The sequence below is a fragment of the Melanerpes formicivorus genome, unplaced genomic scaffold, assembly GCF_026170545.1.
Source record: "Melanerpes formicivorus ecotype bairdi unplaced genomic scaffold, bMelFor1.0.p_v2 SCAF_67, whole genome shotgun sequence".
NCBI lineage: Eukaryota > Metazoa > Chordata > Aves > Piciformes > Picidae > Melanerpes > Melanerpes formicivorus.
The window spans coordinates 3622135-3636200 of NW_027142419.1; the positions used below are offsets into that span (position 1 = coordinate 3622135).

At 50.6% G+C, this 14066-nt stretch overlaps 1 protein-coding gene across 3 annotated transcripts in view; it reads right to left on the minus strand.

The window, feature by feature from the left end:
* Positions 1-308: 308 nt before the first annotated feature.
* Positions 309-14066, minus strand: part of CDC42 (cell division cycle 42) — a 35620-nt gene continuing 21862 nt past the window's right edge. For 2 of the 3 annotated variants that reach the window (XM_068162826.1, XM_068162825.1), the window contains exons 3-6: positions 11102-11174; positions 8950-9059; positions 8647-8844; positions 309-1728 (exon numbers count right to left, since the gene is read on the minus strand). In XM_068162826.1, the coding sequence (XP_068018927.1) occupies positions 1639-1728; positions 8647-8844; positions 8950-9059; positions 11102-11174 (471 nt within the window). In that variant the 3' untranslated portion in view covers positions 309-1638. Of the gene's footprint in view, positions 1729-1764; positions 3126-8646; positions 8845-8949; positions 9060-11101; positions 11175-14066 lie in introns of those variants that run through there. The other variant, XM_068162827.1, reaches the window with a different exon arrangement.

Sequence of the window (14066 nt, forward strand, 5' to 3'; positions counted from 1 at the left end):
AAAAAGGTCTTCAGTGGGAGGGTGGTGAACTCTGGAATAGGCTGCCCAGGGGGGCTGTGGCTGTCTCCCCTCTGGAGGTGTTCAAGGCCAGATTGGATGAGACCTTGAACAGCCAAGTCTAGCTGAGAGGCCCTACCCATGTCAGGGAGATTGGAGTAAATGATCTCTGAGATCCCTTCCACCCTGAGCCATTCTAGGCTTAAGGAAAGACACAAACTGACTTGCAAGGAGGAGAGGAATAAAAGCCATATTGACAACTCCTTCAGGCTCAAGAGAAAGACAAGGGAAATAACTACCCTCAGGCAGGCTTGTGAAGATACTTTATGTTTAATACATCTGAAAAGAATGCATATACAAAGAACTTAGACACAAAAAAGCATCAGTTTAACACTAATGAGTCTACAAGAAGTTGGAATTTTGGAAGATGGAGAAGATTCCCTAAGTCTTAAAATACTTTTTAATTTGGAAGCCAAAAATCTCTCTTGGGTAAAATCCCCAGGACACTGCAGAGAGTCTGCAGAGAGAGCCTGCACGTGAGCCTCAGCGGGCTGGAGCCCCTCTTACAGCTTCAAGGTTACATAGGAGCAAGAGGCCAAACAAGGGATTCCCTTCTCTGGTCCCTACGTGGTGCCACACTAACACTAGAAACCACTCCCTGCAGTTCCTTCCTGCTGGCACAGGTTTACCTTTCCACCCCTTCCTGAAGCATGCCAAAGCCATTCAAAGGTGCACCAACAGGGGCCAGCTCCAAAACCCTCAGCCAGCAGGTGGCTTCAGAGCGTTCACACAGCGCTCTGCTGGCTGGGCATGCTGAGAGCTTCTCCAATCGTTAAGGACTGGCAGAAGGTGGACTTGTTAAAAGCCAACTGAATCAGTTGGGCAAGCTTAAAAAGGTGCAGTTATTTCTTAATCACATGACAAAAGCTTATCATGTCAAAGGTTAAGGAAGAGACTGGCAGGCTAGTTTCAAGTCTGATGGTGCATCCAGAGACAAGGACTCTCCTGTTCCTAAGGCTTCATAACTTAGAGGATGGTGTAGAAATTCATAACCTGCACAGGGATAGCCAGGGGAAGAGATACAAGGCAACTTCAGAGGAGATGCAGATGGATTTTCTACACCCCTCCTTGGAGGAGCACCAGCTTGGGACATTTTACTTTCCTGTATTCATCTTTAGTACTGAAGTCTGCTCATACCCAGGCTGCTGGCTGGCTGCAGCACAGCCCTGTGAGTTTGCGAAACCAGAACCAAGTCTTGCCAGATTAGCAGGAGGGACAAGGCTCTCAGTGAGACAGCCTAGAATTAGTCTGTTACAGAAAAGGTCATCAGAAGCATGCCTGGATTTTGAACACCAACAAAACAAAACAAACAAACAAAAAAAATAGAAACAGTAAACAAAAGAACCCCCTAGTACTGATCAGTGTCTTCTGGTCATACCGAATTACTCCGAATTACCTAGCTGACCGGGGGAGGGGCGGGAGCACTAACATTCTCACCTCACACGGGGGGGCAGCTGGGAGTGCAGGGCAGGGCATTATTGCAAAAACAAATTTTCAGATCTGCATCTTTAGTTTGATTTAAACATTGCTTTTAGTAGGACATTGAACACCAGCTTTGCAGAAGGGGCTGTGGAGGGACGTTCATAGCAGCACACACCTGCGAGTCTTCTTCGGCTCCGGGGGCTCCAGGGCAGCCAATATCGCTTCGTCAAATACATTCTTTAGGCCTTTCTGAAAAGGGGCAAAGAGAGAAAGGGGCAGGCTCATTTTTAAGTTTTCACAGAAACAAACCCAAATCCCTCTACTGATGAGCTGAGCCAGAGCCTGCTCTGCTCAGCCAGGCTCTGCCCAAGCTGCGCCGAGCGTTTTCTGACCAGGTCCATGACTCCTGCAGACCAGACCAGGCCACTTTACAAGAAGCCACACGCAAGTCAGTCATCTCCTTAAGGCAATCTTTGCGATTAGTTGGCTGCTAACAGGTTTCACATGCTAATGACAAAGCAGAAAGGGCTGCATTCCAATGAGGAGCTGGATCTGGAGCACACCCCTTCTGTCCAGGAGGGGAGAGACAAGGCAAGCATGCAAGGGTCAATGGCTCCGCTAGCGCTCCGGCCCGCAGCGAGAAGCAGCCAGGTGGAGCCCAGAAGCTGAGCATGGTTATCAGAGAGGTCAGGATGGGAGAGTACAAAGCAGGGCCGGTACATTGCATTAGGTGTGAAACTGAAGCCAGGAAGAGCAGAACAGAAGAAAGCTTCATCAGTCACTTATACAAACAACTGCAATTTTTAATTTCCAAATTGAAAGACAAGCTACAATCGATGGTTTCACCTTAAAACAATAAAAATCAGAGCATGATAGGAAGAAGCAGCTTTACATCTTACAGAACAGGCTTTAAGAATCTAGTATTGAAATGGAGAGGTCTACCACGTTAGAGAGAGCAAGTTTTAACAGTTCAGAAAGCAGTAGCAAGTACATTGAGATTTCCTTCCCCCCAGGGACTGACAAATAGCCACTACAGCACAGACAGCCAAAGCAACGGCAACAGAAACACATCTCACTGCACAAAGGAGAACCAGAGAACCTTTCACGTTACAGCATCACTTGCAGATCACCAGTCCATGTACTTTTGTCATGCAAATACAGTTAACAAGAGTCACAAGCAGAAACTGAGAAAACACAGGAGGGGTTCTTCCAGTTGGATTCGGGAAGATCAAACATCACAACTTATTCTTTTGATCTTTCTTTAAATTAGGATGGAACCAGATCCTTCTCCCCCAGCAGCCTGAATTATAAAGCTACCCACATCTGGCAACCCAAGCAGCAGAGAGTTAAGCGAGTCCAGTTCGTGTTCCACAGTCACAACGTTTCACTAAGAGCTTAGGAATTGATTTCAGTCCAAGAGCTAAGACCGAGGTTGCTCTAAGGTGGTAAGCAGGCACAACAGCTTTCAACCAAGGTGGTTTGACTCATTTTTTTTTTAACCAGGTTTCTACAGTAGTGGGACAGAGGAAGCAGCAGCAAGAGGGAAAGGAGAAAGTTTAGAATATACAGCACTTCCTTTTGGGCTGAGTTTCCGGAGGCTCGAGGGCAGCTAGGATAGCCTCATCAAACACATTCTTCAGACCTCTCTACAAGACAGAGGGGAGGAGAGAAAACAGCAGCCAGGTTAGAGGATTAGAGAAAAACAAGCAGATAAAAAGAGCATTGAGGACAGACCAGGCTGAATTCACAGAGGCAGTAACCAGATTTACTTTGCAAAAAACCAAAGTAGATCCCAGGAGGAAATCTCGTTTAGCTGACCCAGAAGTCAATGGAAGAGGCAGTGAGGGAGCAGGTTAGACCAAATGAACCCCCAGAAAGGCAGAGGCAAAGCCAGCAACAAGTGACAAGAACACAGGGGTGAGAGGGGCTGCACAAGAGAGGGTGGTTTCCACTTAACTGCTGAAGACAGACCCGGGGACTTTACAGGGCAATCAACACAGTGGAGAGCAGCTTGTCCCAGCAGCCACGGCCAGCCAAGAGGTCAGGCAAACCGGTGGTAATCATTCCTGGTGGCTAAGCAAGCCCCTTGGACACACAGACTTACTGCTCCCAACCACCTGTGCAGCAATGCCTCCAACCACCCCTCTGCTTTGTGAATTCAGCTCCTGAATAACTGAGGATCTCCAGATGGCTGGACAACATGATCTGGGACTGAAGCAGTACCTCTCTGGTAAGCCACCATCATCTTCAGCCACTGGCTCTCAGTCTCTCTGAAGCGATGCAGTACCTTACCAGCACAGCAGCTCTCAGTGCCTCTCAGTTATTCAGCTTAGTCACCAAAGCAATTAAACCACTCGAGCCAGGGCGAGACAGAAACAGTGCTGGGACTGAAACAGCCAAGATCCAACACCGCAGCAGCAGTCACAGGGCTGCCAGGAGCCTGCTGGGATCGGTGCAGCACGAAGCATGCGGTGGGTTTGCCACAAGCACATGGGGCAGGCCGCAGCCTTACCGCTGCCACAGCCCTGCCAGGGCCACAGCACCAGCGGTGAAACCTGGCTTGGGTCATGCCAACTGGACTCGCCTAAATCTACTGTCAGGAGTGCAACCTTCCTAAATGCACAGGAACTGCTTTCCCCCAGCCACAGACAAGCAGCAAAGCCTGCAGCCCTTGCTGCAAACAGCTGCAGACTGTCACGACTCAGCTTTGACATCGCTGCGGTGTCGCCGGACTCTCCCTCACAGCTTGCACTGCAGAGATCCCTTTCAGAAGGCCTTTAACCTTGTTTTACCACAGCACATACATGGGAGATCTCCAGCACATACATGGGAGCTCTCTAAGGCAGTGCCATCTGGAAGCATTTAAATCCATCATGAATTTCAAGAATGCACTTGAAAGAACAGAAGGCAAGGCCCATGTCCAACCACTCTGTGCCCCCTGCCCAGGGAGGCTGCCTGGGGAGTTCCCATAGTTGCTTTGGGTTTTTGGTAAACTAGTTGCAACCCATGCTGACAAAACAGCTGGAGACTTCAGAGAAGTAATGCCCATGTGAATCACAGAATGGTTCAGGTTGGAAGGGACTTCAGAGATCATCTGCTGCAGCCTCCCCACCAGGGGCAGGGACACCTCCCAACTAGACTCAGCTGCTCAAGGCCTCATCCAACCTGACCCTGAACACCCCCAGAGAGGAGGCAGCCACAGCCTCCCTGGGCAGCCTGTGCCAGAGTCTCACCACCCTCCCACTGAAGAACTTCTTCCTCAGATCCAGATCCCTCAGCTTCAAACCATTCCCGCTTGTCCTGCCTCCAGACACCCTCAGGCAAAATCCCTCTGCAGCCTTCCTGCAGGATCCCTTCAGGTACTGGGAAGCAGCTCTGAGATCCCCCTGGAGTCTTCTCTTCTCCATGCTGAAGACCACCAGCTCCCTCAGCCTGTGCTCACAGCAGAGCTGCTCCAGCCCTGGGATCATCTTTGTGGCCTTCTCTGGACTCTCTCCAGCAGCTTTGTGTCCTCCTTCTGTTGGGGACACCAGAGCTGGAGGCAGGATTGGAGGTGGGGTCTCAGCAGAGCAGAGTCAAGGGACAAGATCCCCTCTCTTGCCCTGCTGCCCACGCTGCTCTGGCTGCAGCCCAGCACACAGCTGCCTGCTGGGCTGCATGAGGGCACTGCTGGCTCCTGGGGAGCTGCTCAGCAACCAAGACCCTCAAGTCTCTGTCTTCAGGGCTGCTCTCAACCCACTCTGCACCCAGCTCGGATTGTGCCTGGGATTGGCCTGATCCAGCTGTAGGACCTTGCACTTTGACTGGTTCAACCTCATGCCGTTGGCACTGGCACCCTTCTCAAGCCTATCAAGATCCTTCTGGTTGCTATCCCTCTCCTCCCATGAGCCCAGTGCACCACACAGCTTAATATCTGGGCAGACTTGCTGAGGGTGCCTCAAAGCCTCTCTCCATGTGGCATGTGAAGGCTAAGCACTAACTGCATTGTCCTTCTCTACAAGAATAAGGCTGCAGTATAAACTCAGGTAGGTGGTGTTAAGAGTAAGAACCCAGGCATGACAAGAGCCAAGGAAACATGCTTCCTGATTGCTCCTACTCAGGAACTCCTCTCTTGTTTTCCTAGTGCACAAGAGAAATCAGTTTGCCTAGAAAAGAAACTTTAGGGTTTGTTTTGGAGGACCAAACAAAGAGTAAGGATAAGGGAAGAGGAGGAAAAACCCCACAGGGCAGAGACAAAACTGTTGTAAAGATGGGACTGGTGATGGGAGAGTAACCACAGGAAGGGACATGTGTGACAGCATTGGCACACAGACCTCCATCCTCCAGTCAAAGCAGCAAGGCTCCTAGGCTGCTCTGAGGAAGTGGCTGAGCTCCTGTCACTCCCCTCACTCACAGCCAGAGTGAGACACTGGAAACCTGACAGTGTAACACTGCCAGCCCTCCATCAGGGGGCAAAAAAGGAAATGAATCCAAAGGTCTCTCTTATGTTAGGTGCTAGCATTGAATTCCAGAAAGCCCACTCAGAAAGCTGACTCCTGAGTGTAACAGAGGCAATCACTCACCTGTAATCTCTCTGCCAATCACCCTTCCCCAACGGCAAAATGCCTCCTACTTGGGACAATGCTGTTGGGCACTGCTCTGGGCACAAAGAGAGATTCCACAACCAGAGGGAAAGGGAGACCCCCAGCACTGCAATCACCCAGGCTCAGGGAGGAAAAGCTATTCTGTTTTCACAGACAAACTCAGCCACTTCTGGCTCACCCAGCAACATCAACTCTTCCACAGAGACAGACAAGCAATTGCTTCCCCCCAGGAACACGTGCTGGCTCTGTGACATACTGCTTACTTGCTACTGGGGTAGCAAAGTCACTTGTAAATTAGTTGGGAAGGGAAAAAAAACCTCATCCTAGCTTGCAGAGGGGAAGTGTGTACATGGAAGTCAGGGTAAAGAGAGGTTGAACTACTCAGCTGAGTCTCATTTCAACTGAAACCAACTGCAGGTTAGAAAACATCCCTTGTGGCTAAGAAAGCCAGCTGACTTCTGTGCTTAGTGAGCTGCCAGCTCACAGATCATCCACGTTTCTGTTTGACAGCCATTGCTAATAGACTGAGCAGAGAGATGCTTCTGAAGGGAGGCAACAACTGGAAGAATATGAACAGAGCTAGATGCACACCAAGTAGTCTTCTAAGGAGGCTTCTGAACCCTCCTGCCTCCTTACTCTTGGTTCCTAACACCATCAATGGGCACACAAGCACTGGCACTCTGACAGGCTGAGCTTCCAAGGGTTCTCTGCAACAGATACAGTTTAGTCTGTTCAATAAAGAGAGTGGATAAACACTGGGATTTGTAATCACATCAGCCCTTGGCTAGCTGCAAGGCTTCCATGCAATCTGAGCAGACTAAACAAGGCTACAGATGAAAGGGTCTGGGTGAGCAAGTAAAGGACAAAAGGTGTTAGTACATATTGATCCAACCAGCAGCTTCTGCAGCCTAGTTAGCAGCGGCATTCAGGATCTGAATACAGGAAGGCTCTGAAGGTGCTGGAAGGTGTCCAGAGAAGGGCCAGGAGGATGAGCAGAGGGCTGGAGCTGCTCTGCTGTGAGCACAGACTGAGAGAGCTGGGCTTGTTCAGGCTGGAGAAGAGAAGGCTCTGCAGAGACCTAATTGTGCCCTTCCAGGATCTGAAAGGGGCTACAAGAAAGCTGGGGAGGGAGTTTTGAGGGTGTCAGGGAGTGATAGGACTGGGGAGAATGGAACAAAACTAGAAGTGGGTAGATTCAGACTGGATGTTAGGAAGAAGTTGTTCCCCATGAGGGTGGTGAGAGCCTGGCACAGATTGCCCAGAGAGGTGGTGGAAGCCTCATCCCTGGAGGTTTTGAAGGCCAGGCTGGATGTGGCTCTGAGCAACCTGATCTAGCATGAGGTGTCCCTGCCCACAGCAGGGGGGTTGGAACTAGATGATCCTTGAGGTCCCTTCCAACCCTAACAATTCTATGATTCTATGATCTGCCAGACACCATCTGCAATGACATTCTGGAACTGAACAGATCTAACAGCTCAAGCAGAAATAACCCTCAGCTTGCATGTGGGCAGCAGGGAAGCACAGCCAGGGCTTGATCCAGGACTCCTAGGATGAAGTGCAGTATGCCTTAAAACAACACCTCCAGTGCCAGAGTCCTGGCTCTTCCTTCTCACCAATACTCAGGCAAAGCTTTGTTACAAAAATGGCTCAGGATCCCAACTGGAAGAATCAACATGCAGTCTGGGCAAAAGGTGCCAAATAAGCAGCTTCAGGCAGCTCAGCAATAAAGCTTTGTGTTGAAGAGATAAATGCACAACAGAACTAAAGAGAGGGCTCCACCACCCTGCACTCCTCCTTCCATCCACATCAGGGAGGGACAACTTTTTATAGAGCAGCATTAAGGAAATCATTAAAAAGCTGCAGTCTCACACAGTCACAGTCAGTGTTGCAGGAGCAGGCACACAAGATTAAAGCTCTCAGGTCATTCAAAGCCAAGGCAAGCTGCCAGCTACCCAGATGATGCCTCCCATCCACCCCACCTTAATATACATAACTTGAAGGGAAAGCATAATCAAACTTCCTGGCCTCCACTCAGCTATTTTAGATGGCTTTAGAATTATGTTCACTAATTAGTTCTCACAACCATCACTACATCTATGTCTTAAGAACTACTTCATGGTTATCCTCTTTCAACACAACTTCCACCTTAAGACAGCTGCAGGATGCAGCTCACCATTGTCTGCACAGCAAGAAGCTCTCTGCTCTGCAGGCTTCGAGTCCTGGAAGTACCAGAACTGACTTCTGGAGAAGTTTTTTCTTTGCCTGGTTGCTTCAGCAATGAGTTGCACTGTGTCCTAACCCAGAAAAAGTTCATCACACACCTTCTAGGTTCCAATAGCTGTTTTCCTCCCATGCAAAAGCCACCACAGAGCACAGCCCCTCTAAGCCCGATCCTCACACCACACCCACTGTCCTGCTACTGCTGCCAACTCCTTGTGCCTCGCAACAACAAAGAGAAGGCTACTGTCTCACCAGCAGAAACACAGCTCGTATCCTTTCACAGCCATATTGCACTGGTTTTCCCCATACCTGGAAAGCAAAACAAGAAGTGAGCCCTCCCAGCTGGGGCAGAGCCAGCCCTCACCTGCGTGAGCGCAGAGCACTCCACGTATTTGACAGCCTTCAGGTCCCGGGCCAGCTTCTCGGCCGTCTCTGGAGTTATGGGCTTCTGCTTGTTCTTGGCAAGTTTCTCAATTGTTGAGGGATCATCTCTTAGATCAATTTGGGTCCCAACAAGCAGGAAAGGAGTCTTTGGACAGTGGTGAGTAATTTCAGGTACCCACTAAAGAAAGAGAAGACAGAGTGTTTGTTACTAACCACCCAAGGTAACTCCTCCTGTGTTTGTCATCACTGCAGCTCTGCCATTTTCAGGCAGGGTTTGACTGACCTTTTCTTTCACATTTTCAAATGAAGAAGGAGATACCACAGAAAAACAGACCAGAAATACATCTGTCTGTGGATAGCTGAGGGGTCGTAATCTATCATAGTCTTCCTGACCTAGAAGGGGAGAAAAATGAAGGCAGCATTAGGAGCAGCCAGTCCCACCCCGCCCCTCACAGGTGGTTGGGGGGCATATTCCAGCACAATGGCATCATTGTCATTAATCCTAACTTAATCAAACAGCATGCCCCAAACCCAAACGTTCTCAGAGCTTAGTTTTCAGCTACAGAATTCCTTCAGTAACAATGAGCTGCTTAAAGCCCCAGGAGAGCTGGGAAGCCTGGAAGGAGCAGGCTCCCAAGCACCCTTGGCCTGCAGAACACTTTCCTCCACTGTAACCATGGAACTGCAGAAGATGGATCTGGTTATAGATAAGAACTGCTTAGGGGTGAGGCCTTCTGCACCTAGTCATTAAAAGTATTATGCCACCAAAGTTCATTACCCTGCAAAAACCCTGCAGTCAGAGGAGGGAAAAAAATAAGGCAGTCCTGACCACAGAACATTCTGACCTGTGCTTGTGAACACTAAGAGAAGCCCTCCAAGCAGGAAGAGGAGAATGCTGCTGTGCCAGGTCAGAGTGTGCCCCAGCAGCATTCCCTAAACAGACACCAAAGTCCTAGTGGGGGCCATGCTCATAAAAGTTCTTCCCTTTGAGTACAAAAGAGAGCAGGTAATCCCTGCAGGGCACTACTAGCACTGCCCCACCAAACCTGAGCTCAAACTTCCCCTTCCTCTCAACTCAGCAGCACTGTAGAAAGCAAACCTGGTGCTGAAGGAGCTGCTGTACAGGGTAGTGAGCAAATCTGAAATCCTTGTTCTAAATGCCTCAAAACAAACACTCCTGATTTGACAGTACCAGGGCTTTATCCACCTGAGGTCTGTAACTCGTGCTGGTTGCTACTTAGCAAAAAGCAGGTGACCTTTAAAGAGCAACCCCCCCAGCTCTGAACAGAAAGCTCTTCTATTCCCAAATGCAACCCCTTGGTAAGCTCTGGGAAGCACTAGATGGGCTCATGTTGATAGGCAGGACATGAATACACACAGCTACCCCTGCACCAGTGTCCAGAGGCCTGACCTCATCAGGAAAACAGAGGAGGACCTCGTACAGCTCCTACCTGTGCAGGTACCAGGATACTATAGCTGAGACCCAGCTAAGTACTGGTCCCTGCAGCAACCTGGGTGTCAGGAAGCAGCCTCTCTTCTCTATTCCTTATCCAGTTCATATGAACTGGGAAGTCTGCAATAACCAACACAGAAGATCACATATGGGAGAACAAGTGAAGCAACTGAGGCTCTAAAGCATCATTTGAAGCAGGAGATCATTTCAGTAGCCAAGCAAGACACTTGACCACTTCTCTGGACGAACACAGCTGGAAACAGCCAGATGAAGTTCTAGTGAATAGTTTATCAACCAAGTTCTCAGGAGGAACTCTTCTGGAGGACAGATTACAATGCCAGATGCTGCCACACCACTTTGGTGCTATTATGGGCAAGCAGTTGGACCAGTTTCTACCCTCCCTTGCTAGATTTTCACCCGTGCAGAGCAATGGGTGCAGCTGTTTGAGCAGGAGACAGAAACCAGCCCAATAACCATAACAGGGGCTTGCAGCTTCCATTATAAAGAACACAGTGAGAGGGCCTAGGAACCTCCACACATCTCGACTTCACCTGAGAGACACAGGCCACCTGCACACCTAAGATGCTCTGAAAGTCTTTCTGCCCTGGCACTTGGTGAAAGCCCAGGCTGGTTGCCACACAAAGCCCACACACAATCCAGCTGACTCAACACGATTTTCTCCTCAGTTTCATCTAAAAGACACAAACCCCACCTCCTCCACTTACAAAGTCGATTAGAGGTGGAAGTTTGAAACCTGCTATCCAGTGTTACAAAATAAAACAGTTTTAAAAAGAGGTTGCAGGAGGGGAGGAAGTTGTTTGGTTCTGAGGGGGTTTGGTTTTGGAAGCCAACTCAATTTAGCAACTCCCCACAGGTCAAGACAGAAGAATCATAAAGAGCAAAGTGTGGGTTATGCCTTCATGGTCAGATCAGCTCCACAGCAGCCTTGGGCAGTTAAAATGACAAGCACTTGATGTCTCACCTGCAGTATCAAAGAGGCCTAGGGTGTAAGGCTCTCCTCCAATCATCACCGTGACCGCATAGTTATCAAACACCTGGGAAGAAGAGAAGCACATCTCAGGGGATGTCAGTAAGCCACCATGCAGAACAGCAGCTACTCACCTTGCCAGGGCACCTCAGATTTGTCCCACAGTCAGCTGGACATGGTAACAGAAGCTACTGGACTTCCAATGCTGTTAAGACCGTAGTTCAGTTTGAGAGGGATGCTAAAGCTGTTTCCATGAGGTCATAGGAGCAGAGGATCAGAGGATGTTAGGGGCAGGAACAGACCTTTGGAGATCCTCCAGTCCACCCCCCTGCCAGAGCAGCACCATACAATGCAGCACAGGTCACACAGGAACACATCCAGACAGGGCTGGAAAGGCTCCAGAGAAGGAGACTCCACAACTTCTCTGGGCAGCCTGCTCCAGGGCTCTCTGATCCTCACAGGGAAGAAATTCCTCCTCATGTTGAGCTGGAACCTCCTGTGGTGCAGTTTCCATCCATTGGCCCTTGTCCTATCACAGTGCAACTGAGCAGAGCCTGTCCCTGTCCCTTCCTTCCTGACCCCCAGCCCTCAGATATTTATAGACCTTGATCAGATCCCTCTCAGCCTTCTCCTCTCCAGACTGCACAGCCCCAGGGCTCTCAGCCTCTCCTCCCCAGGCAGTGCTGCAGGCCCTGCAGCATCCTTGGAGCCTCCCTTGGACTCTCTCCAGCAGATCCCAGTCCCTGCTGGCCTGGGCAGCCCAGAACTGCATGCAACATTCCAGATGAGGTCTCAGCAGGACTGAGTAGAGGGGCAGGAGAATCTCCCTGGATCTGCTGCCACTCTCTGCTGAATGCCCCCAGGACTCCATTGGCCTCTTGGCCCCCAGGGCTCATTGCTGTCCCATGCAGAGCTTGCTGTCCCCCAGCACTCCCAGGTCCTTCTCCCCAGGGCTGCTCTCCAGCAGATCTCCTCCAGCCTCAACTGCTGCAGTTTGTTCTTCCTGCCCAGGGGCAGGACTCTGCACTCATCCTTGTTGAGCCTCAGCAGGTTCCTCTCTGCCCAGCTCTCAGCCTGCCCAAGTTTCTGAATGGCCTCACAGCCTTCAGGTGTCTCAGCTAAGCCTCCTAGCTTGGTATCCTCAGCAAACTTGCTGCGCACACTCTGTCTGTCTGTCTTTCCCCTCATCAATGTCATTGATGAAGATGTTGAATAGGACTGGACCCAGCACTGATCCCCAGGGGACTCCACTGCTCTCCAGCTGGACTTGGCACCACTGACCACTGGACTCTGCTTTGTAACCAGTTCCTAATCCACCTCTGTCTGTTCTTCTGTCCCACACCTCCTGAGCCTGCTCACAAGGATGTTAAGGGAGACAGTGTCCAAAGCCTTGCTAAGGTCAAGCTAGACTACATCCTGGTCCCCCTGCATCTCCCCATTCAGTTATGGCATCACAGGTGTGTGCAGCAAAGGCACAGCATGGCCACCACTGCACCTGCCCCTGCCTGCAGCTGCCAGGAGGTTTCACACGGTGCCACAGAGATGGCAGCCTTCATGCTTGCTCTGACACAGCAAGCAGGTCCTCACAAAGACACCTGGTGAAGGCCCTGCTCCTCACAGGACCTGAGTGCTCTGGAGTTCATCTTTCTGAACACCTGAGAATTCAGGAGTCTCCCTCTTGTCATCACAAAGGTGTCCTCCACCTTGATCAATCCAATTAGCCAAAAGGAATCACTGTTGGATTCACTCCCAATGCAAAGGAGATTCCATCTCCAGAAGCCAGGTGATTCTGCCTCTGTGCAGCAACTGGCACCACAGCCCTGCCCTGAAGGGCAGAACCCCTGAACAGATCAAAAGCTGACACTACCAAAACTCCCCTGCCTAGTAACAACATGACAGAGCACAAGGACCTGAGGTCAGCTTCCTGAGCTTGCACCAGACCAAGGCTCAGGTCCTGCACACCCCCAAGCGATGCTTCAAGGCCTGAGGCAGAGTGGCTAGAAAGGACCTGGGGGTGCTGGTGGACACCTGAACATGAGCCAGCAGTGTGCCCAGCTGGCCAAGAAGGCCAATGGCATCCTGGCCTGGATTAAACCAGTGTGGCCAGCAGGAGTAAGGAAGTAATGGTGCCCCTGCACTCAGCCCTGGTGAGGCCACAGCTTGAGTCCTGGCCTCAGCTCCGGGCACCACAGGACAGAAGACATTGAGGGGCTGGAGGGTGCCCAGAGAAGAGCAACAAGGCTGCTGAGGGGTTTGCAGGGCATCACACAAGGAGTGGCTGAGGGAGCTGGGGTTGTTCAGCCTGAGGCTGACAGGAGACCTCACTGCTCTCTACACCTCCCTGCAAGGAGCTTGGAGTGAGGCTGGGGTTGGGCTCTTCTCCCAGGTGACAGCAACAGGATGAGAGGCAACAGCTTGAAGCTGGGCCAGGGGAGGTTTGGATTGGACATGAGGAAAACATTCTTTAGTGAGTGAGTGGTGAGGGGCTGGAACAAGCTGCCCAAGGAGGTGTTGGAGTCACCATCCCTGGAGTGGGTCAGGAAGCTGCAGATGTGGTGCTTCAGGCCATGCTGGCCTTGGTGATCTCAAAGGTCTTTTCCTGACAACCTACCCACAGCCAGCTGTCTGAGGTCAGTATCCTCCCTTCAGTAGGTGTTTTACCTTCAGAACTGCAGTGGACAACACTGGAGAAAGCACCTCTGGCAAAAACTCCTTCCCACTACTAAAAACAATCCTGCCCCTGAATATTGAGCTGCATGGGGAGCAAGCTGAGCTCTCCAAATAAGAGGGAAGCTCTGCTTTGCCACAAAACCTTCACACTAAAGAGGCCAGCCCCCATCTCAAAAGCTTCCAATGGAAGTGAGGAGGGAGGGCACATGGGAAAAGGGTCATATGCTTCTATGAACAGAGCTTCAGTAGCTTAGGTCCTTGAAAAATTCCTGCTACAAACTGGACCAGA